The sequence below is a fragment of the Syngnathus floridae genome, chromosome 1 (genome assembly GCF_059516105.1).
Source record: "Syngnathus floridae isolate MCC-2025c chromosome 1, RoL_Sflo_1.0, whole genome shotgun sequence".
In the NCBI taxonomy this organism is placed as follows: domain Eukaryota; kingdom Metazoa; phylum Chordata; class Actinopteri; order Syngnathiformes; family Syngnathidae; genus Syngnathus; species Syngnathus floridae.
This window is the reverse complement of record NC_142413.1, coordinates 18,719,652-18,743,341: the sequence shown is the minus strand read 5'-3', so window position 1 is coordinate 18,743,341 and position 23,690 is coordinate 18,719,652. Positions and strand designations below refer to the sequence as shown.

General features: G+C 40.8%; 1 protein-coding gene across 3 annotated transcripts; it reads right to left on the bottom strand.

Moving 5' to 3' along the window:
• Positions 1-17,252: 17,252 nt before the first annotated feature.
• On the bottom strand, positions 17,253-22,471 carry LOC148404421 (cell adhesion molecule Dscam1-like). Of its 3 annotated transcripts, none has more exons than XM_088391950.1 (14): positions 22,290-22,471; positions 21,880-22,215; positions 21,095-21,223; positions 20,844-21,011; positions 20,674-20,744; positions 19,719-19,782; positions 19,508-19,591; positions 19,102-19,170; positions 18,873-19,001; positions 18,600-18,764; positions 18,170-18,222; positions 17,833-17,938; positions 17,729-17,759; positions 17,253-17,657 (listed from the first exon to the last, which is right to left on the bottom strand). In XM_088391950.1, the coding sequence occupies exons 1-14, from the start codon at positions 22,345-22,347 to the stop codon at positions 17,600-17,602; spliced, it is 1,521 nt and encodes a 506-aa protein (XP_088248076.1). In that variant the 5' UTR covers positions 22,348-22,471; the 3' UTR covers positions 17,253-17,599. The 3 variants fall into 3 exon arrangements, with proteins under 3 accessions (XP_088248076.1, XP_088248058.1, XP_088248067.1); XM_088391932.1 differs by having other exon boundaries at positions 19,719-19,965; positions 22,290-22,469; XM_088391941.1 differs by having other exon boundaries at positions 19,114-19,170; positions 19,719-19,965; positions 22,290-22,469.
• Between the last annotated feature and the right edge of the window lie 1,219 nt (positions 22,472-23,690).

The window sequence follows — 23,690 nt, the reverse complement described above, 5'->3', positions numbered from 1 at the left end:
GAGATAGATAGATAGATAGATAGATAGATAGATAGATAGATAGATAGATAGATAGATAGATAGATAGATAGATAGATAGATAGATAGATAGATAGATAGATAGATAGATAGATAGATAGATAGATAGATAGATAGATAGATAGATAGATAGATAGATAGATAGATAGATAGATAGATAGATAGATAGATAGATGGAAATATACATATATGTATATATATATATATATATATATAAAGAGAGAGAGAGAGAGAGAGAGAGAGAGAGAGAGAGAGAGAGAGAGAGAGAGAGAGAGAGAGAGAGAGAGAGAGAGAGAGAGAGAGAGAGAGAAAAACAGAGATTCTTTATCAACACAAGTATCTGTATTTCTTCTTGAGTGCAGAGTGTGAGTACCTTCACCACCTCTGCACAGCTGTTGAGGCATTTTTTGTGTCATCGGCAGGACAACGCTTGTCATGCTTTTAACCACCTTACAAGACCTTGGCATCATCATCGTACACACGCACATATAGACACAGGCTACAGTAGCTTGACTTCTCTCCGATGGCTGCTTGCCTTGCAGCACGTACATGATGTGCTTTAATTGTCAGCCTCTTCAGACACACTTCAAAGGGAGCCGAGTGCGTCCATGGACGCAATTAACAAGATCAACGAAGCCCACATGAGCTTCTCTCCCCATTGTTCTCATTTTCACTCTCATTAGCGGACGCACTGTGGGTGGGAGGAAGATGCAGTGGCGGAACACCTGTGGAAGTGCTGGGTGTGCTTTGTGCAGCGTGGGGACTGACACCTGCGCTGCATGGAGACCTGGTGCTAATGATGGTTGTCTAAGCTATATTTTGGTGGTTGAGCTGTTTAGTGGGGAGCGGTGAGCACATGCCAGTATCTAGGCATGTGAACAAACGGAGTTGACGCCCGAGAGACACAAGTGTGTGAATGTGACCGGTGCACCTGGGAAATATCTCCACGGCAACCGTGCAGCTCGGGAGACCACTTGTCACTTGAGCAAAAACATTGCACTTCCTGAAGAACCAAGCTGGTCTATGAACATCTCTAGTGACACCTAGAGGTTGTCATCCTGAATCATAAGGATCGACATGGATAAACAAGTCACAACTCTTGATATCATGCTGTTATGTAATTCACAAAGCGATACCAAGAATGAGGCTCATATCTTTCCACATTTCCCAGATGACGAGAGCCAGTGTCCCTTGGTTGGAGTAAGTGGAGATGATGCTAACTGTTGGAGACACCTCCAGCATGTGATGAAGACCCGCTGTTCATCAAAAGCGCCACACAATCCTCATCCGTCACTCATCTGTCTCCATGGCCATGCAGCCTTCTTAAATTCTGAATATGATTACATCTGTGGCACCAATTCAATTTCTACAAGCAATAAACTAAATGAGTATATACAGTATCTTGCATTCTACACCAGCATAGGGAACGTGTTTAACTTGAGCATTCTTTCAAAGTTGTAGTACCTCCTGTCTGGAACATTTTAGACCAGCTTGTTAATCGAATGCAGCCTGGGAAGCTTGTAAAAGCCTATTGGTTGAAGCTTGTAAGAGAGTGTTTCATTTGTTTCTCCTGAATTTTTAATGAGGCCCAGTGGTGCATAGAAAGATTTTAAAATATGGAGATGTAAGTGTGGCACATGTAGCAGCAGCGGGCAAGCTTTTATCGTGTTGGCTTGAAATACATGATCACAGTTAAGCAGTGGGTACCTCTAAGATAAAATGTCCTGTGCCCAGTAGAAATTCTAACACAAGTGTGCAACAGGACTGAGGTGTGTTACAAGAAGGTGACTTTTGCTCATCTGTAACGACTTGGGCTTTGGAACTGGAGGGTGATGGTTCAAGTTGTGCACATTGAATACATCTAAATAATGATTTAATTGCTGGAGTCAGTATGCAGGTCTACTGTAGATTACATTTTAAACATGAGCATTGTGCGGCACGGCGATCGACTAGTTAGCACGTCCGCCTCACAGTGCAGAGGTTGTGGGTTCAACTGGCTGCCAACCAGTTCAGGGTGCCCAAAGTCATCTGGGAGAGACTCCAGCACACCACTGACCTTCGTGAAAAAAAGAAATGTCTCAATGGAGTGACGGAATCACGGACTGGGCTAGCAGGCGAATAACGAAAGTTCACTTATGCAACATCTACTGAGCAACCTTTTGACCTTGCAACGGATGATTTTCATATTCATTATTCTCTATTGTGAATGTTGTCCGAATTTTAGCAATCTACCATTGTCCTCAGAGGTTTTACTGTACAAGTAGTTTTTGGCATGATGAAAAAAAAGTTGTGTTTGAACACTTTGAAGAATCCAGAAAGCAATTCTAAAAAGTCTGTGTATGTTACGGGTTACACTGCACTGACCCCTGGCCGCCTATGCCAATCCACACGGGGAGGACGAACGAGAAGGGTGGGGGACCAGCGATGATGGTTGCAATAACACCGACTTGAAGACTTGTGTTTACACCAAAAAGGTTGTCTGTCTCAAACATGCTTTTGCCATTTGGCTTTCATAAATTGGAACAAAATACTTGCTTGTGTGAAAACAAGGTATTAAAACTCCGATGTGTTTCTTCTTATGGCAGTTGGCCTACTGACGCTAATAGGATGAGCTGCTTTGAGTTGTCTGTCTGGCTGGTATATGTGCAGCAAGGCAGCAGCTTTCGGAACAAATTGTGCCATGCGGCTGAGTATAGAATTTGCAGCGTTATTTTGGCTGCTTAGAGCAGTTATGCCTCATGTGTAAGAAAGAAAATCTTGGCTATGCTCGCACGAACACACATGCCCGCAAACATACACACACCGGCACGTACACACAGACACACACCATTGAACCATTCTTGGCTGGTACAGACATGCGACATACAGCACAGTTTGGTAAATGTCTGTCTCCGCAGCTTAGCGAGAAAGAGAACACTGTGTGAATGTGTGTTTACATCTCAACTCCAATGCTGTGAACTTCATTTCGCAGTAGCCAGATGGAGATTTAGCATGTGAACACGCACTCCACAGCGATCAAAATACACATAGCGAAAGGGACTAAAAACAGAGCCAGTACATTGATCAGGTCTGACGGCGAGCATCTTCTACATTTACACGTCTGCTTGAGTAATAGCTCAATATGATCTTTTGAAATTGCAGTTTTTCACTGGATCTAGTAGAAGTTCGGATCTGCATCAAACACACATACTATTTAGTTACGTAACAGCTTGTAACGTCAAATGTTCCTGACCCCATCCCAGCTTAGTATGTTTTTGGAATTGCATTGGACAACACACACAGCACAGACAGCGCCCCCAGGCTTGAACAGGCCCTGTATAATTATGGCCAGCCACATGTCCCACCACCACCTTTATTTATAGGGTTACAAACACACTAGGGCTTACTGGGTGCTTTTCCGGCACATTCCAGCATATTTGAACTGTTCAGTAGGTGGGGTGTCTGTTCGCATACTGTTTGTGATATTTGGGGTTACACTGTGTGAGACAGGTTTTGATTTTATTCCCCAGGAATGCCTTAGAAGTTCTCTTTCTATGAACAGCTGTGTTTGTGTCCTCCTTTCTTGGCTTTGGGGATTTCTGATCGGAATGGAGAGCAAGTCACCACAGGCTAACTTATCCAGACAGAACTCATGAAAAAAACACAAAGTCTTGGTTTGGTCAGAATCAATATGGAAGGACAACCTCTGGCCGCAAACCTCTGAGGACAGCGGACCCATAAGTCCGCTAGCCTTCAGGCATCACTCACAGTAGGCCAAGCCAGCCGTCACCTTGGAGATGCAGCAGAGCGGAAGCGAAGAGACATGGGAGTTAACACGAAGCGAAAAGAGGAAATATAAAGACTTGGATCAGTGTCGACAGACAGATGAAAAAAAGCCAGCTCATCGAACAGGATTACTTGGTAAGGACAGTGGAGTCAGGTGTAAACAGCCACTAAATCAGATATTATTTGCTGAATTCATAATAATAATTCAACATCTTTATTTCCCTTTGTATCAGATGAGAGAATTCTAAACTGTTGGCAAATGGCAAATTTAAAAAGTCAACAGGAGACAAATCAACACAATTAGGATTAATTGATGAAAGGTGAATGGCAAAAGGCTCTATCATTAGTTGCATTCTTTTTCTATACAGTGAGTGCTTTTGGTTCCATGAAGCTTGAATGCAAAAATAATGGACTTCTCTCATTGCTGCAGGAACAAAAACAAATTGTTCAGCAGCATTTTGTACATCATACTTTCTCACATTAGAGTCTTTAAATTGAGCAGGATTGATTACCATTATCTTTAACTCAAGGGACAGGATCAAAACGTAAAAGTCAATTTCTTTTTTCCTTAGTTACACGGACTGATGATGGATGGCGGATTTCTGTGATTTTAACATGAGAGGACAAGATGGACAAGGGTGCCTGAGTTGTGGATGAAAAATGGAGGACAGGGACGGACCGGCAGAATTTGGTGCCCACCTCTGATAATATTTATAGATACTTATATACTACATCTGGACCAAATTTGATATGACTGGTAAAATAATTGTGATGCTGAAGCTGATATAATTACCTGGAATATTTTTGTATGACTTTTCACCAAAGATACTGACAACTGATGTGAGGTGCAGTAATGAGATCTGGTACCCTTTTCCAGTGTTACTCTGACAGCATTTCCAGCCCTCAGCTTTACTTTTTGAGCCAATTGAGCACATCTGCTTCACAAGTGAGGGAAACATAAATGTACAGGATATCCTGTTGTAATTGAAACTCCTGCTTGAATGAAAGAGAAAAAACTCGGTGTAGGAGGGGGTGCTCATGTGTAATGCCTGCTGGTGGAAGCATGACACACAGTGGTGCTCTGGCAAAGGACTGCTCAAGAACACAAGAGTAGGTTGTGTGTGTGTGTTTGCCTGCATGTGAGTGATGTGGTAGAGAGGGCAGAGGACTCATATTGAGTGCAGGTGCGTCTGGCGTAAGATGGGGATGGAGTTATAAAATGTGAACAGCAAAAGCTAGTGTATGTATTTGTCCTGTACACAACACATGCATTACTAATCTATCTCACAATTGACTAAAAAGAAAAACACTCTGACCCCATTACACCCACGGGAACTGGGATTCCGTTTCGAGTCATTCAACATATGTGACGTCAAAAGTCTGCGTGGGCAAGTTTTTTTTCCAGACCAAAGTTAAGCTTTGTTTTATGCAACCATCACTTTTCCATCTGCATTTAGTTTGTCTGACTCAAATGCAGAATGATATGTTTCCAACAAAGATGTTTGTTTGTAAACAAAAAAAAGTAAAATGTTTCATCTTACAACAAATAAAAGTAAAATGTTTCATCTTACTGTCTATGTTACTGTCCTGGAGCTCATAATGTTCAAGTATAACATCATCATTTTTATCTTTTGTTGAAATGAATGAATAAGAGATTAGTCCTGTTCTTGGGGAAAAAAAAGAAACTAAAAAAATCTCTGTCAAATTTATATTTGTAATTCATATTTTAGCTGTACTGCATCAACATAAACTAACTTCTTGCTTTTTGATTTTTTTTTTTTAAGAATAACTGTCTTGTTAGAAGTGTAAATGCAGGGCTCGAGACTGTGACCCAAATAGAAACATGCGACTGTTTTGCATCCTGTGTAAGAATTTTAACTAGGTTTTTTTTTTGTGCAAGTGCATGTTCATATACTCTGTATATGTATGGATATTTTGGTTGAAAGTCACCCTCTTTTTCGTCCTTCCATAGTTTCTGCATTTGTACACACGTACAAAGACAACCCACATTTCCATCTATATTGCAATTTATCTTAGAATTGAAATTAGTATGTGTCACATGCAGCATTTGGTCCACATATCCCTGTCAAGAAACGGACACTGTCTTTTTAATCTTTGATCTACATAGGGACTTCTTGAAACCAAAAAGAAGCAAAGCGATGGAAAGGAATACTGGCGCTCCTTGAAATAGGCATCCAATGCTGTGGTTGTTGTTTGCAGCTGCTGCATGCGGATTTGGCATGTTTACTGAATGTTCAGTCTGTGAAGACTGTAGAGCGGTGATTAAAATCGATGCTGCCCCCTACATATCATTTATGATCATTGGAGACACCGCTGTCTCCACAATAGCGTTTGAGATCAAGGGGTATATTTAGATTTTGGGATTATGATGCCCGACAGGATGATATGATCTCACAGAGCAATCTGATAAAGTTGACCCACTCTACTATATAAGTAAGGCATGTATGAAAAGTGGGAAAGAAAAAAATACAGAATACATGGAAACAGATGGATGTCCGTTGTTTTTGTTGTGTTTTAAAATGGTCTTTTGTTTTTATTACTATTTTTACATCTTAATTTTAACTCAAAATATAATAACACGTACGTACTACGTGCTGGAAAACAACAACAACATATCAACCTGTGACCATACCATGTGCTGGTGTAAAAAGTAGCACTGACTTAACAGATTGATAGTGAATTGCTGCCACTTTTATAATGTCTCGTCTAGATTTAATTCTTCTTTTTGCATGAGAACATTTTCAAAAATATAAGGATCAGTTAATTCCCTTTCATGTACCCCTGCATCAGGTCTACAAACAATATAGTCACAGAAACCTCTCTTCATCCATACAGTATGGTGTAGTATTTGAATTTAATGATGCTGCTTGAATATTACCTCACTCCCCTCGCCAATGCACAGAAAATAGCGTACAACACAGGACTTTAACATCTTAGAAAGAGAAACCCATCCGAAAGACAATCGAGGAAAAAGCTTGGAAGCCTTTCCTCAATGGTTGAGAAATTTTGAGGTAATTTGGGGAGAGGAAAAGGGGCAGAAAGATAGACAGAGCGCAGAGGGACTAAAACTAGCGAATAACTGTCAGGAGGCAGCCTGTCTCCTTCAATGCTAGGTGTTTGTGCTGACAAACGCACGAAGGCAACTACACGGAGGTGCACGCATCGACCGGTACACGCACAAACATGTGATGCTCTTTGTCTCTTTCCAGACGCGCAAACTGTCAGAATTGAACCTTTGATACGTATATGCGCACTAGTCATCTGGCAAAGAGCGATTAACGATGCACCCTCAAACTCAAGTATCAGTGACAATATCTCACATCTATCCATCACTGCATGTTGGCTTGCAGAACTGGGAACAGATTCCTTAACCAGCAGGAGGATGAGAAAATACCCAAAGAGGGGTCACTTCGGTCAAGCCTCTGCTGGTGAGAGTGTGTGTGTGTGGTTGTGTGTGTGTGTGTGTGTGCGTGTGTGTGCGCGTGTGCGTGTGTGTGAAATGAATAAAGAGACAGAGAGAGGGTAGGTAGGTAGGTTTATTGCCCAATTCTACAGAGACACTCAGACCAATGTCAATATTGACTGTCAACCACCCGTGAGCTTGGACGACATTACAGACTTCTGCGGGTTCTGGTGTAACTCGGGGGAGGGAAGCCATGGACAAATTAAAATCTCACTATCATCACACATTTGCCCATACACACACACACGTGAAGCACATATGGAGCGGATTCCGTCTGGAGGGAATCAGTGAGGATGAGGTGACCTTACAGTGAACCTGAGGTCAACTTGTAGCCACTAAAACTTCTGCGAGGAACAGCTGTGTGCCAACAGCAATAGTCAATCCAAACAAACCAGACAGCGGTGCATGTCAGTGCTACTCAAGGGGAACTATGCTATGGCTATACACTAAACAGTCCAGAGTTGGGTACCACTTGTTTGGTCAGTTCCAGCTGAATCTGTCCATTGCACATCCATTGCTGTGATCTGTGGGAACTTTTCATATAAAATTCCAGAGGATTCAGTGAAAAGGGCTAGTTCAGACTAAACAAGTGGTCTGCCTGCAGTCCCGTGGGGATCCGCATGACAGAACAGCGATGGAGCACATAAAAATGCGGGTACATTTTGGATTTGTCTAAAGAATCAGTCCCCTCAAGTCAAGCGTGTACCCACTGAATTTGTTTACAAGGCGCAGCAGTGCGGACATTTTGCCTGGTGTTTGTCTTTCTGTACATCTTAAAGATATATAAAGAGTGAGGGAAAAAAAATACGCTAGGCATAGAGTGAGGAGGTGGGGGTGCAGGGAGAAGCGTCGCGATCATCTTGGAGGGACTGCTCCTTTGTTCCGATACATTAATCTGCTTTTCGCTCCTTCCCCAACTCCATCTTTTGATCCGCTCTTGGATCATCCCCTTGATGATTCACTAACAGCAAAAGAAATTAAATACATCAGATTGACGAATATCCCCCTCCTCCCCATCTTTTTGCCACCCTTGCCTGCCTGCTCATCTCGCGCCTCCCCGAGGCTTCCGTTCTTCAATAGATAAGCAGCCAATGCGTTCCTTATCGCTCCGCTCTCCATCTCTATCCATTTCCCCTCTTCCTCTCCGCATGGCTCACTGTGCTGACTTTAATCCCAGCCTTGCGGTGGATGTGTGTCAGAGATGTAACTCCATTGTTTAACATGCTCCTCTGAGCTCCCCCACCCCAAACTCTGTCACTCGTGGGACCACATGCATATTCATCAGTTCCTAAAAACAAAAGGCAGATCACACTGTTTGTCATATACAGCAAGCGCCGCGATTCAATTCTCTCTCCTCTTTGCTGCTTCTGGTGGATTAGTGAATGTTTAACACATCTCAGACAAATAAATCCCAACTGTAGGCATTCAATCAGAAAAAGAAACAATCTGCAGTTTTGCTAACATGCAGGAAAATCTCCTTAGTTGCCCTCACACGAGAAGACTGGCAAGGCTGGGAAAGAGCGCGTTGTTTCGGCCAATACAAGAAAAAAAAAACAAGTGGCTTTTCAAAGTGGTGTGAGATTTGCAAAGAAAATCCGGAGGTCAAAAACTGACAATAGGATCAGATAAGCCCATCCATCCATCGATTTTCTATACCGCTTATCCTCATTAAAGTTGCGGGTGAGCTGGAGCCCATCTCAGATGACTTTGAGCGTACACGTCTACACGCTCGACTTGTTGCCAGTCAACCGACAGACATAAAAGACTAATAAGCATTCAATCTCACATCCACACCTATGAACGATTTTGAGAAAAAACAAGCGCTGCCAGTCAAGAATGTTGAAATAATAATTTAATCTTGCCTTTATGTACAATAGAGGTTTTATGATGGCATTTTTTTGGCCCTCGAATAGATTCTTTTCATCTGTTACTTCCTATGGAAATTTATCATTGTGTTTAATTTAAGACAGTCACAATACTGGAGAGGGTTATGCAAAGTGACATACGGCTGCGTCAAACTGTGGGCTATTCATGCGTAGGTAAGTTTGTGCCATGAGTAAGAGTCGATCCCCAGGTTCTTCTGCAGTCTTCTGGGTGTTATCCAGGATGCACTGGCGCAAAGCGCCAGGTTCCAGGCTCCAGGGCCAGACAGATGTAAACACAACTTGACCGCACTCAGAGAAGCAGCGCGAGCCTGCCCCCACCTTTCAGATACACATCTAAGGAAGCCACATTGTGGGCCAGGGGACAGCCAGTTCTGAACTTGGCTGCAGGCATCGGGCATCATGGGAGGAAGGAGGGGGGTGAAGCTGGGAGCCAGGAAAGAAAGAGGCCAAGAGAGCACGAGGTGAGAGTTGTTCGAGCAATTCACATTTCTAGTAAAAAAAAAAAAAAAAAAAGCCTAAATAATTATTTTATCTGTTTGGAAAATTTGCAATTCCGAAGTGAAGCACACGCAACCACTTGTGCTGTTAGGTGGGATCTGTTTGGATACTTTCTCCGACGCCCTGCCGTAACAGATTTGTTGGGCTCCTCAGCAACTGTTTGATTAATGTGTCAGGACAAATATAGGTCAAAATGAAGCATCCAACACAGCGGATGCTTTTTGCTTGTTCTTCTTTCTTCTTTTTCATTCCCTTTGTGCTTTCTTCGTTTCAAAGCTGGTCTCAGCGGGCCTCTGTGGCTCTGCTGCACCACAGGTTGTGCGCGCCTCAGTGTGTGTGTGCGCCTGTGATGCGATGTGACAAGCGCCTTCATCGTCTCCTCAGACACCGCATTCCCCAACGCTCCGCCACCAGCTCGGTGTGGCGGGCTTTTCATCTTTCCTCTACCCGTTACTTCCTTCTTCTTCTTCCTCTCCCATTTCTTCTCTCCACGCGCTCCTCTTCTTGTCGCTCTCACAGGTGGAAGAAAGGCAGAGACGAAGGAATGAAAGGGACACGATCCTAATTAGAGGGGGGAGGCTGACACAAAAGTGAGGGGGATAACGAAGGGAAGCCACGATAACACATGTAAAACACAAAGCCTTAATCTTAGAGAGCGTTTGGAGGGATCGCTCTTTTCGCTCCCTCAACTGTGATGCCAGAGAACACGAGGGGATAGGATGTCATTATGAGCACACAGTTGACAGACATCCTGTCACTCTGTGTGTGTGTGTTTGTGTGCATGTGTGTGTGTGTATGTGTGTGTGTGCATGTGTGTGTGTGTGTGTGTGTGTGTGTGCGTGCATGCGTAATATAAAAAAATAATTAAATGACGACTCAATTTTAATGTATTCCACAAACAAGACACTTACAAAAAAATTGGACTTAAATAAATGTTTGAAAACAAACTATAGAATATTAAGTTAAAATCTTTTGTAGCTGAAAAGTACAAGAGAAATCCAACAGTTCAATGCAGATTTTGTTATCGTGATTTTTTTTCCTGAATTAACTAAAATTATGTATTTTTCTTTTTGTTGTTTTTGTTGTTAATCTTATATATGGTTCAAGGGTCATAATTGTTCATTTGGAGCATTCTATGATAATGTATAATAAGGTCAATCTAAGAGGTCTTTCAAAGAGGTCATGGAGATCCTTTCATTGCGAAACCAAACAATGCCAAACAATACTATATAATAGATAAAAAACAAACATAGAAAAAAAAACAAAGGGTGACAAACAAGTCAGATTGATTGCAGAGAGTCCGTCATCAGTCATAGCTGCAGAGAAACCTTATTCCTAAACATATGGCATTTGTTAATCCCTGCAAATAAATGTTTAATTTTCATGAGTTTTCTTTCATGGTTGTTTGAATTTGCAGGGTTAGGAACTCTAGCGACAATAAATGTCATGATTGGGATTCTGCTACAGGCATGGCTCTGTTTGTTTGTCTTTTATATGGCGCTTGTCGGCTTTTTAATTTGGCTTTTTTAGTTTGAACATTTAATCCCGCAATTATTTCACATATCACCACAGTAGGAGGAACCCACATAATATTAATGGTATGCATACCACACTTTGAGAATCACTCATTTTAGTGTATCCAATAAATACAGATATGATTTTTAGTGTTTTAGTGCAGCTCTGTGGGAGTTGCCCCAGGTTTGCCAGTAGGCATTCCAAAGCACAAGAGAAAACATCAAATACACAACCTTATTGGGAACTTTCCAGCACTGTCGACACTTTACTTTGCATGTAGATTCTGACTCTAGCGCTTGTATCTGTATGTGCTCCATGCTTTCGTGGCACGGTCGCTGCACCTCCGTTGAGCGTCTGCAACATCTGTTGGTACAATGTGTCTTTGCTCTACTTGCCACTGCTGTGAAACTCCATGACTGTAAACCGATACAATGGAAATGCAGCTGTGTCTGCTGCTCAAATTGGGATGTCAGTACCTTTGTGGTAAAACCAGGACACATTTTTACTGATGAAGTTAATTGTGCCTTTTGCCACTCTCACTTAATATGACATTCTTGCATGTCTGCTGAGATCATCATGGTGACTTGAATAATCTCACGAGATATAGTAATTAAAAAGCAAACCTTTTATTTTTTTTCGGGGGAGGGGTGTTAAAATAGTCATTTGCATTAGAATGACTTTAAAATGTAAATTTTTGACATTTATGGGAACAATGTTTGTTAGTACAATAATGCAGGCATGTTGTTTACTCCTAAACTATTTGCTGAGTTGTTTTATATCTTTACGTTAGGGGGACCACACTTCTTTGTTGAAACAAATTTTCACATTAGCAAAACTATTCTATATTTTGTTGAATTGCTCAACTTTAAATTTGATCAAAACTTAAAATAGACTGCAGTGAATACGACATTGTTCAGTTGTCAGTCCAGGCCTGGTATCACAAAAGGCATATTTCATACCCAAACCACAAATTTCCTCCTTTGAAATAACACACTTATCCAGCCACCCCATGCCACAAGGTCCTGCACGCCAGGGAGGATATTTCCTGGATCCATGGCCATCTTGATGACATCCACGTCTTCAAAACCGGTCCCCTTGATGACTTTCTTGATCATATGGGAAAGAGGCATAAAAATATCATACAGAACCCCGGGAGCTTGCTCTTCTTGGCCAGGAACTGTCGGATGCTCAGGGCATTTTTAGCGCGCAGGTTGTCTTGGTTAAGCAGCCATGAGCTGTTGCGCGACAACTTCTGCCTCCCTTTGCAGACATGCTTGTTGATTGTTGGCCTACATTGAAGGTGAAAACTCAGATTTTTGCTTCGGATTAAAATACATCTTGGGTGACGCCTATTCCGGAGCTTTTCTGACACACATCTTACACCACAGAAAATTACAAACTCAATCTTACAAATATTGTGAAGTGTTCACTGTTTTATTCCTGTAGGTGTATTTAGGTAGCCCAATATTTCTCTTGTGTATGTAGCATGCTCAAATTCTTGCAACAAAGTTTGGATTGTATGAGTCACTTGTAAAATGAGAATTGCAAAGGATAAGCTCCAAACGCATATTTCCACTGTGTCTTCCCTTAGGTGATGCAGACAAATGTCTTGTTTGTTCACCACTGAATGGCCATCATTCAAGGGAAGGCACATGCCAAAACAAAAACACACACAAACGCTCAGGGGAGAAGAATATTATTTTCCTGTATGAAGTTGGTAGCAGGAATATGACAAACCAAAATCATAACTGTTGCCCAGGGTTGGTCAAGGAGAGGAAAGACAGCTGTGTGACTGTGAATCATTGTCACAGACAGACAGGCAGGCAGGCAGGCAGACAGACAGACAGACAGACAGACAGACAGACAGACAGACAGAGACAGACAGACAGACAGACAGACAGACAGACAGACAGACAGACAAACAGAGACAGAGAAACGGGGACAGACAGACAGACAGACAGACAGACAGACAGATAGACAGATAGATAGATAGATAGATAGATAGATAGATAGATAGATAGATAGATAGATAGATAGATAGATAGATAGATAGATAGATAGATAGATAGATAGATAGATAGATAGATAGATAGATAGATAGATAGATAGATAGATAGATAGATAGATAGATAGATAGATAGATAGATAGATAGATAGATAGATAGATAGATAGATAGATAGATGGTGTGCTTGAGAATGTCACCAAGCAGATTCCTTGTCCTCTATTAATGACAGCCACTAATCCCTTGATGTGATTAGCCCTCTCTCACTCTTTATCCCCATGCTCCTTCCATCCTTAAACACTCCTCTTATTCACGTGCCTTCCATGGCAGAGCTCAGCTGCTCCAATCCCTTAAACTGATCCAAGACTTCCACTGTGTTCTGCTGCCAAGCTGATGGAGATCTTCCAGTTTGACGATTTTCCATAGCAGAACTCGCCTCTGGGCAGGTGTATAAAAAGCAATGGCGTTAGCAGAGAGGATGCAAACAAATTTAAAGAGATTAGGAGCCATGTTCAAAGCGCTGACACTTAATGCTCTCTCAATGAGAGGTGACATGTGATATGAATCGTACAAGCTGTGTGGTTCAGGAGGTTCAAACGTTTATTGAAATGTCTGCGAGCACAGAGGATTATGAGGATGCAAAGAGATGCAGCAACCGAGCCATTATAGTTATTTCTGTCCCCAATGACAGGTTGCCAAATGATTTTTCTCCAGTATTTGATAAACTCACTAGATCAACGTGAACTCTGGCGGGTTTCTATGGAAACTTCTCAGGAAGGTTAAAATTTGTCACTCGACTCAAGATGTGCTCAATAATAACCATGCGATAAATGTGATTATGGCTGTCAATCTAAATATTGCATTCTGCATTCATCGGCACTTTGTGTGATGGGTTTGCGCGAACAAGCGGAAAGATTCAGAACACAAGTTTAAACACAAGTACTTAAATCGGCAATGACAATTCGACCAAAATATACCCAAATAAACGTTTTGGGTTAGTTTGCCATTGTTACATGGGATCTGGGAATATGCCTTCACATTTCAGCTCAGTCAGCAAGCATTTAATGGGTCACTTCTCACCAAGCGTGCTTTATGTCACCGGAGATACTGGTCATTTACCATCAACTAAAATGATCATATTGTACTTATGTATGTATTTTTAGCTTTGGAAAGAATAATCCGCCCACGTTCGCTTTCACGATATTGTGTTCCAAATGAACAGAGTGTATTCTAATCCGGAATTTGTTCCACAGAGGACAATAATCATACAGAAAACAAGAATACAGTGTAGGTATTTCCCAACCAGACACATTCAAACCTATGCACCCTACAGATGCCTCGATAAAGTGACAACACTGCTCTTGGTTTATTTGGTCTACTTGTCGTCTCCATGGTAACTGTTACTGTATGTCTGACCTTCAAACATGAGCACTGTCTTCCATCTCACCCAGGTGGGGTAATCGGATCACATCACACACACAAATGCAATGTCAGATCTTGTCACAAATGACGTCCTTGGAGGTGATTTTTAGACTGCTTTTCCACGGCACTCGTTTCTATTTTTTTTTTTTTTAAACTCTGTTACTCTGCTCTTGCTGTGACTTACTCTCACTTGCACATTGACAAGCTATGGCTCTAATAGGATGAAATGTTCCCTTTGAGCTGTCTCAGTCAGTGGGGGGGGGGGTTGCTTGGCAAGACTTGAATCAATTAGTGCTTCTTTCATCACCAAAGGAGCCAATGGCTGCTCATGGTTTGACAAACTGCATCCGTATCTCGTCACATTTTGGTTCCACCTCACCTCCTATTTATTTTCAGCGCTGATGCTGTCATCTGCTCTATGAAGGGCCAACATCTGGCAGCTCCTTGCATTCATCGTGGTCTGCAGACCAGCCCCTCCTGTGGAGCTCAGCCTTTGGTGTGTGTGGTACCGTTCAGTCTCCACTTCCTGAGTGCTGGTGCCTTGATGTGGCCAGAAAGTTGGTGTATGATTTATTGCAGTACTAACATTACGTTGGTCGCTAATGCTGCCATTGTTCTGGCCATACGCATTCTCCCCCCTCCGTCAATCTCCCACCTGTGGTGTTATGCTGCAGCCCTTATCCAACATCGTTGATGTTGCATTACCTGATTATGTATATGGTAACTCCGCAAAAGGCCACAGTTATGGGGTTGCCACATGCTTCTTGAGCAAAGTTGAACCATGTCCTAAGCTAACAACACAAATGAATTGATATTGAGATAGAATTACAAGTCAATGGGGTTTCCGTTGTCTCAGATGTAAATTTACATCCATTGTGTGTTCTCATTGTTCCAATTAGCAAACTAGTAATGGACCCAAAATAATAATTTTATATCAAAGGTTGGTACCATCCACATACACGGCATGAGGAGATTTATTTAACTCACCTTGCCAAATGTTTATACGCTGTAATAGTGTAAATGCTGTAAAAATATCATGGCACGTTGATATATTTATGACATTTTCACATATTTATTGAATTATACATGAATGTTATAAGTACTTGTTTATTATATTAATTTGTATTGATTGAAAACATTTAGGTTTGACATTTAAAGATGAATACGAGACAAGAATTCAGCATTTTTATGAAATACCTCTTTTTATTTGAACCCAGCACAATTTCATCTGAGAAAAAGTCTTGGATCCTATGACTGGCAGGTTTGTTGTTGTCCTATTAATTTGATCATAAATAAATCTGAGTGCATATACTTAGTCTCAGATTTGGGTTTTTCCTGTGAGGACATTTTAACTGGTTAGAAGTGTAACCAATATGGAAACCTGAAAGTTTTCTACTGATACAAAAAAAAAGTAAGAATAATTAGCTAGCTGAGAGAAGATGGAAAATCAATCAGAGCCATGGCACTAAAATCAGCCAAATAACAATTTGGAAAGTGCTTAAGAAGAAAGAAGCCTCTGTGCGCAAAGTAATAGTTTCTGGGAAAGTCTCACTAAACATCATTGAAAATTAAAGTTGTGCTTCCATTCCAGATGACAATACGTGGAAATAAAGATCGAAAAGCTCATTTGTCCTATATTAGTATTTTTATGTCAAATGTTTTTGATCTAAATAAAAAATAAATGAATTGGACCGTTTTGATCAAATCATTAAAGACCAAATCTCATGATGACCTTAAACATGTGCATATTACTGGTATTTGACAGTTGAGCAAACTAAAAAATGATTAACTTCTTGGATGATAACATGGTGATAAAAATCATTTTCACGTTGTTAATTGTTGATATGACCACGGTGTTGGTTTCTTGTGTCATATACTAGGGAAAGCACGTGGAGATTCTAGGTACACAATAAATATACATCATAGATATTTTATATGGATCAATCAAAGAAAGCTCATCAGTCATGTAACCATTCCCACCCACATCTACCACTGACTATTTTTTTTCTTATTCAAGAGCCACAGAGAGCAATTAACAATGTTTGAAGAGACAAATGAAAGCAGAGTTGATGACAAAAAAGTCCGTTGTTGATGCAAAAGCACTGTGGTGGTTGAGAGAAAAGAAGCAGCATCTTACAGATCGCAAACACACTCTACAATCTACATTTACTTTATTTTGTTATACAAGCAAGATTTACATCGTCAAATATATCTGTCCTGGAGGGATAATATTTTTTACCCATGAATCTCGATCTTCTTCCAAATATAGTCATGTACAAATATTGTGCCATGTGGTAAGAGCAGAAAAACCTTACTTGCAATCACTCCCATGTTCCCTCATTGTTGGGTGATCCTGGCAGACTACTATCCCAAATCTCCCACATATCAAATTCTCTCCTCCAATTTAGAGATTTATCAGACAGATGGATGGAAATCGAGTTTGGCTACAGTAGCTCCTCAAGAGGATGGTACACTGATGATGGCTGAGCTGCAACGCACTTTATTGTGGGGCCCTAACGCCCTCTTCTGGCACTTGGATACAGCAAGCGAGCAGTTTATGTCAGTAAGAGGCAGAAACGCAGCCTTACAAATGATCATTTTAAATCGAGAAACATTTGTGCAAATGATTGTAAGCCTTTGACCCCAATGATCACATTCAAATTCTGTCCAAATTCATCAGTTTTTAATGACACCTTCTCATACATCCCACGGTTCACAGTCAGCAGTTTCAAAATGTAAGCATATCAAGAAATTTCTTTGTGCATATCAAGAAAATTCTTTGTGTGTTCCATATGAAATGCCATATTTCAGTGATACCTTTGTCACTGCAGTTGAAAGTCTACAATTCACACTTTTTTTTCAAATCTAGGTGGTAGCCTATACAACAGACAAAATCATTTAAACAAAAACAAACAATGTGTTACCTGTATTTTTTGTCTGACACTGACAAAATGTCTCTTTTGGTCTATTGCTGTATTTCATGTTGACATGGTTTAAAGGAGCATGTCTCACAGCTCCTGCATGGACTCAGAGCCTCTATAAAGTATTGCTCCGCGACTCAACCATCTGTGGAGGAGAACGCACAAGTCAAACTTGCCTTTGGGAATGCATGTAGTGACAAGGATGCAGACACTCACAGGCTAAGGTTGCCTTTTTTCACTTTTATCCCTGTGAGGGCACACATGGTGGACAGTTAAGCAAAAGGAGTTTGAGTGATCTGAAGCATCACTCTCTCACTTACGTCTCAAGTACCATGTTGTCACTAAGGCAACAATCAACAACAACACCAGCACAAGTGGAACAACGATGGCAGCAAGGTGACCACTTCCACCTTCCTCAGAGCTCGTCTAGAAGACAAATGTTTAAAGAAAAATATCCGTTCTTCACTTATTTGTGTCCTCTAGAGGGCACTGCAATGCCGTGCTGTTAAACTTGGTTTTAGTTGGACAAGAAACAAATGATTGCAATTTTGACTCGGACTGGTATACAGACATACATTGGTCTGGCCCACCGGGAAACTTCCCAATGCTCTAGATGGCCACCCAGTGCAAAAATTAAACATGCTTAGTCATACTTACTGCGGCATGAGTATTAATGGTTGCGGTTGTGGAGAAAACATCCTGCTGATAATCTGCAAGCCGCAAAGGAAATTACAGAGCATATAATGGTATTGAAGTTGCTATGAATTAACGTCATGCATTTTTTTAATTTTTGCATGGAAAAGTTGAAAAAAAAATTACTTGTCATGGGAACTATTTTCATTTGACATTTACATTCATGTGAGGATTTTGATACAGTACATATATGGTTTTAACATTTCCCCTCACAATTGTACTATTTTTTGTTACGCTCCAGTGTGGCCCAAAATTCCTTTTCTACGGAAGAGGTTGGTTTTTGCATGATTCAGTCTAACAAAGAAGGGAGCGGTAGTTTTTTTTTATTATGATAGAGAAACTCTTATTCCACATGGGTATTAGATAACATTGTAGGAAAATGTTACATTGTCACCTGTATCTCCAGTAGTGAAGGTGAGGATGTTGCTGGCTTTACTAGTACCCAGACTGCTCTTGGCAAACATACGGATGTTGTACATGGAGGGGTTTATCTCGATAATGGTGGCCTCTGTCTGATTTGGGCTGAAGTCCACTACTGTCTTTTTAAAATCCCACGAGCCTGTGGTTGTTGGAACAGAAGTCAATTTTGAAATCAATGGACAATAACAGTCAATATTTATTTTATTGAGATTGTTTGCGTCATTTTACTGATTATACTGTTTCTTACCATTCAATGCTTTATACTCAAGAAAATACCCGGTAATTGGGGCGTCTCCCTCATACCCAGGAGTCCAAGAGAGAGAAACTGTGTTGTCTCTCACCTCCTTCAATTCAACAACAGGGGGATCTGGAGGCACTGAGAAAGACACAGGTGCCCAAAAGCATATTTTAGCTTGATTTACATTACCCTGGATGATCATGAATTCTATTTCCTGCCATAGCGGCAAATGCTGTACTTGAGGAAAAACCTGTAGGACTCTGTTCCCATGCTGTACTGGCAATAAACAAATCTGGAGTTGTGACATCTGTGAACACAAAATAAGCAGGAGTGATAAAAAAAGAAAGATACTTATGGCATGCTTGGAATGACTTGAAAAGTTTAACCATCTGATATTTTTGCATCACAATACATGAATACAAGATGATTTACTATGGACATAATTGTTACATTCATAATAGTGTTTTAAAAGGAATATACTAATCTACTTTTCCATTACAATTTTCCTTTTTGGTTGACAAAGGAAAAATTGTGCTGCCATTTTCTTTTTCATTTTTAATTGTTTGTTTGTTTGTTTGTTTGTTTGTTTGTTTGTTTGTTTGTTTGTTTGTTTGTTTTCTTAACCGAGTATGTGTTATTTGTACCTGAGATGAATCTTGTGGTGTCTACCATTGGCCACGTACTGGTGAAGAGCGTGTTGATTGTTGCCTGGGTGGAAGTTTGGAGAACTGAAATAAACAAATACACACACACACACACACACACACACACGGACACACACACATGCACACACACACACACTTGTGTACAGTGCTGTACTTTTATATTATTTGAATTAATTCGATAATAACTCACTCTCAGCCAAAGTGTAGCATAGGGACGCAATGGAGGCCGGTCCTATTCCTGCGTTGGTCTCGGCCTGTATGAGGACGCCATACTTGGTGGAAGGCCTCAATCCACTCAGTATGAGGCTCTCTTGTGGTTGTGTAGCCGTGACACTTTGGTGCTGCCACCATTTCAAATGTCTACCAACAGGGTCGAACTCTCTGTACCTGATGCGGTAACTTCGAATAACTCCATTTCTCAGGTTGGCTCTAGGAGGCTATATTGTTAACACAACCATAATCGTTATTAATAAGTGTCTATGTTAAAAGTCCTTCCAGAGTGAAAATAAATGTCATCTAAATTTGCCACGGAATTGTGTATTGATAAAAACAATTCAAATATGAGTTAGCAAGTACTCTATGTAAAATGAGGCTTTAAAATTGGGAAAAAATTATGCTCTTGTCTCTGCTCTCAAATGCATGTCCACTAAAGATGTGAAACTGCCTTGCTGAAAAATCTATGCTACTCGGGCTTATCATTTTCATCGTGCTTTCATGTTACACGTTACAGCGATGGAAAAATATCCCCCGATATGTTTAGGAGTTTATTTTTGATTAAATATTTTATTTATAAATGATGACAGCTAAAACAAAAAGGAAGAAAGTTCGAACAAAACGTGATTTTGTAACCCCCAAAATGTATGTATATACTTTCAAAACAGGTAGTTTCATTTTGTTGGTGATAAATCAATCACATTATCAACTAACAATGTGAACATTCTCAAAGAATAAAATAAGCAAATAAATATTTTTTAAAAAGTACTAAAATATAAAGAACAGAGACTGGTTTGTCATTTAAAAATAGTGATGGGTGATTTTACCACTATAAATAACCTGCTTGTTTTGTTTTTTCTTTACATAAAACCACCTTTTTTTCTTAAGGGATTTTGGTATAGTCTTGGATAAACTGTCAAAAGTAACTTTACCTTCCAAGACACTCTGATGCTTGTAGACGAGAACGCTTGTAGACGCACGTCTAAGGGTGGGCCATCTGGTGCTGAGCAGCAAAGAAACGAAAGCATAACAGTCATAAAATAGAAGAAAGTCTCAGTTGAATAAACCCAAAATATTACTACTTTATAACTTTTTACTTTACCTGCTTCTTCTGTGTTGACTGTGAGAACATTGCTGGTATCACTCATGCCCTGACTGTTGATCGCAAACATGCGAAGGTTGTAATTCTTAGCCGGCTGCAAGTCCACCAGAGTGACCTCGGTCAGGTTTGGATTTGACATGTGAGTTGTCACTGCAGCATCCCATTGATCTGTTTGACAGGGTAGGGGGGGCATGTGAAACTAGACACTGTCCGAACAATATTTCGAGATATGCTCCAGAGATTTGTAGTACCCTCTTTGCTCTTGAGGTCAATCCTATAGGACGTGATGGGTCTTCCACCGTCAAACACATGAGACCAGCGGACGGTGATAGTTCTGTCCCTGATCTCCCTCATCTCCACCATTAGCGAATCAGGCCGTGCTAAAAAGATAGAATTGCTATTAGGTATGCAGTCACAATGAAGGTGGTGTTATTTCAGCTTGTGATGAGCGGCACAGTGCACACGTTTCCTGAGAGTTTTTTTGACCAAAGTGCTCCCCAAGCATGGTTGAAAGTCAAGGGTGGGAAGAAACTGAGGACAAATACTTAATCATTGTACATTTTCCTTAATCTTTACCGTAATAATGAATTTTCTATTTTTTATTTTTACTCCCTAAAATTGAAAACACTCATCTGTGGCCTACACATCATATCATACAAAATATTTAAAATATTTTTATTTTTTGTACTTAAATCTGTCAATACTTTTTTTTTTTTTTTTTACTTGGGTAAAGGAGTTAAACCATTGTGTACTTCATATGTGGTTATGGGTTTTCTTTGAGTTTTTTCTTGCCCGTCCGTCATGTTTAGACTAGATGATGTCATTGATGTTTGTGAACTGCGAAGCCCTTTGAGACTCTTTTGTGTTCAACGTTTATATAAGTAAAGGTAACTTTATCAACGACTTTGACTAGAACAGTACCATTGTGCTTGTATCCGAATCTTTATTTTACACAAGTAACTGTATATTACTTATACAGAGCGTGAGTACTTTTGCCACCTCACCTCACAATATAAAATACAGTCTTGGATCTCACCTGGTACCACCGTCAAGGTCATCTGATGTTTGCGGTCATTGAACCAGCCTGGGATTTCCACACGGCAGCCGTACACACCCGAGTCGCTCTCCACAAGCTGTCTGATTGTCAGCGACACGTCGCCCTCCACAATGTTACCCATGAGTAAGTAGCGCTCGGATCGTCTGCTGGTTACCAATGTTCCGTCCGTCTTGATGACTTCGTTGGCACAGCCCCTGTTAGGTATTGGCCCTCGACCCCAGCACACTGACAGCTTGCCATAGTAGCGAGCATCATACTTGCACGTTAAGGTAACCTCTGCCCCAACTTGAACCTCCAAGCAGTATACTCTGCACTCTGCAAAGGCAAAAAAAAGACATTGAAACACTCTAAATGCACACCAATACTGACGGGCCTTTCAACTCTCTTACCTAGAAGAAGGCAGAGGATGCAAAACAAATGGAAGTATCTACTAACAAAGTAAGTCATGGTAACGTCAGCTGAGGAACTTCATTCACCTGCTGCTGGGCATCACACTGGATCACAGAGAGGTTGCATTTTTGACAAGTTTCCACGTCACATGATGGGGTCTATGATGTGCTCACACAAACAGTTCTGCAGGCCAAGGTGGGATGTGCAAGATGTCTGCTTCCTTCTTTGCGGTTTTGGTTCCTTCCCTTTCAAGTGACAAGCAGTTTCACTGTGATGAATAGACGGAATTGAGTTAGTCAACAAACTTTAGAACAGCGTTAATGTGTTTGACTGTCATCAGTGGTAACAAATGAAGCATTCCCAACTCAGAAATCAGTCAATTTTGAAATATGAGTTACACATTTTAGCAATGCATTACTGCTCCATGGGCAGTAATCCATCTCGAAAGGGCCAGTTGACACCTTCTGGAAATTATAAATGAAAGTCTATTTTGGAATAAAAATATTTTACTTCAATTTTGCACAAACACAGGAAACATAATGTTCCAGATCACCCTTTCAAAAACACCCCTTTTATAGTATTGGAAGAAAAAGGGTGAGATTGTACTTTAAAAAAAAAAACAAAAAAACAGTAACCTTCCATTCATTTTTTTTCACTGCCTACCCTACTCTTTGGGGTCACAGTGTTATGTGACAGAATGATGTTAAATCTTAAGTAGACATGAGACGGGACAGAAAAATGAGAAATAAACCGAAATAGGAACGTGCATGCAAGCAGACACTTCCAATACAGCCTGTTAGATCGAAGTAGTGTCTGCCTATTCCACCTTCGGCCAAGTCAGTAAACGCACATGAACAGATAGTCATCATCGAGCTGCCTCAGGCAATAGATGCCTGCCAAACATCGACATCTTGCTTTGTCGCTGGCAAAGTAATAATACAATAGAAGAGGGGAGAGAAACTGAGTCAACTTCTTCCCACTCAAACAGGGGTACTTGAGGTTATATATAAAACTAAATCCATTTTGTGTGTGCAATGGCATATTACTTTTCGAACACACAAGGAGCTGGAGACTTCTGACATCAGGCAAGAGGCAGACTTTACTCCAGACTGGTTGCCTGTAAACACAGGGCACATTAAGAGACAGACAACATTCCCATCTCAAATTCACAAAGTGGGAACTGAACCTGCTGCCGGCATGCGAGTCAGGCGAGTTATAACTATTACAGTATCAGCAACGCTAATCAATCCGATGTAAATAGAGAGTGTTGTTCAGGGGCAATCGGCTGAGTGTGAATTTTGGTCAGATGGAACTTTAGTAACCTCGCTATAGCATTCTCTCTTCCCAAAAGCAACAGACATAACAAGCACAAATGCATTAGTAAGACTTCTCGCCACCAG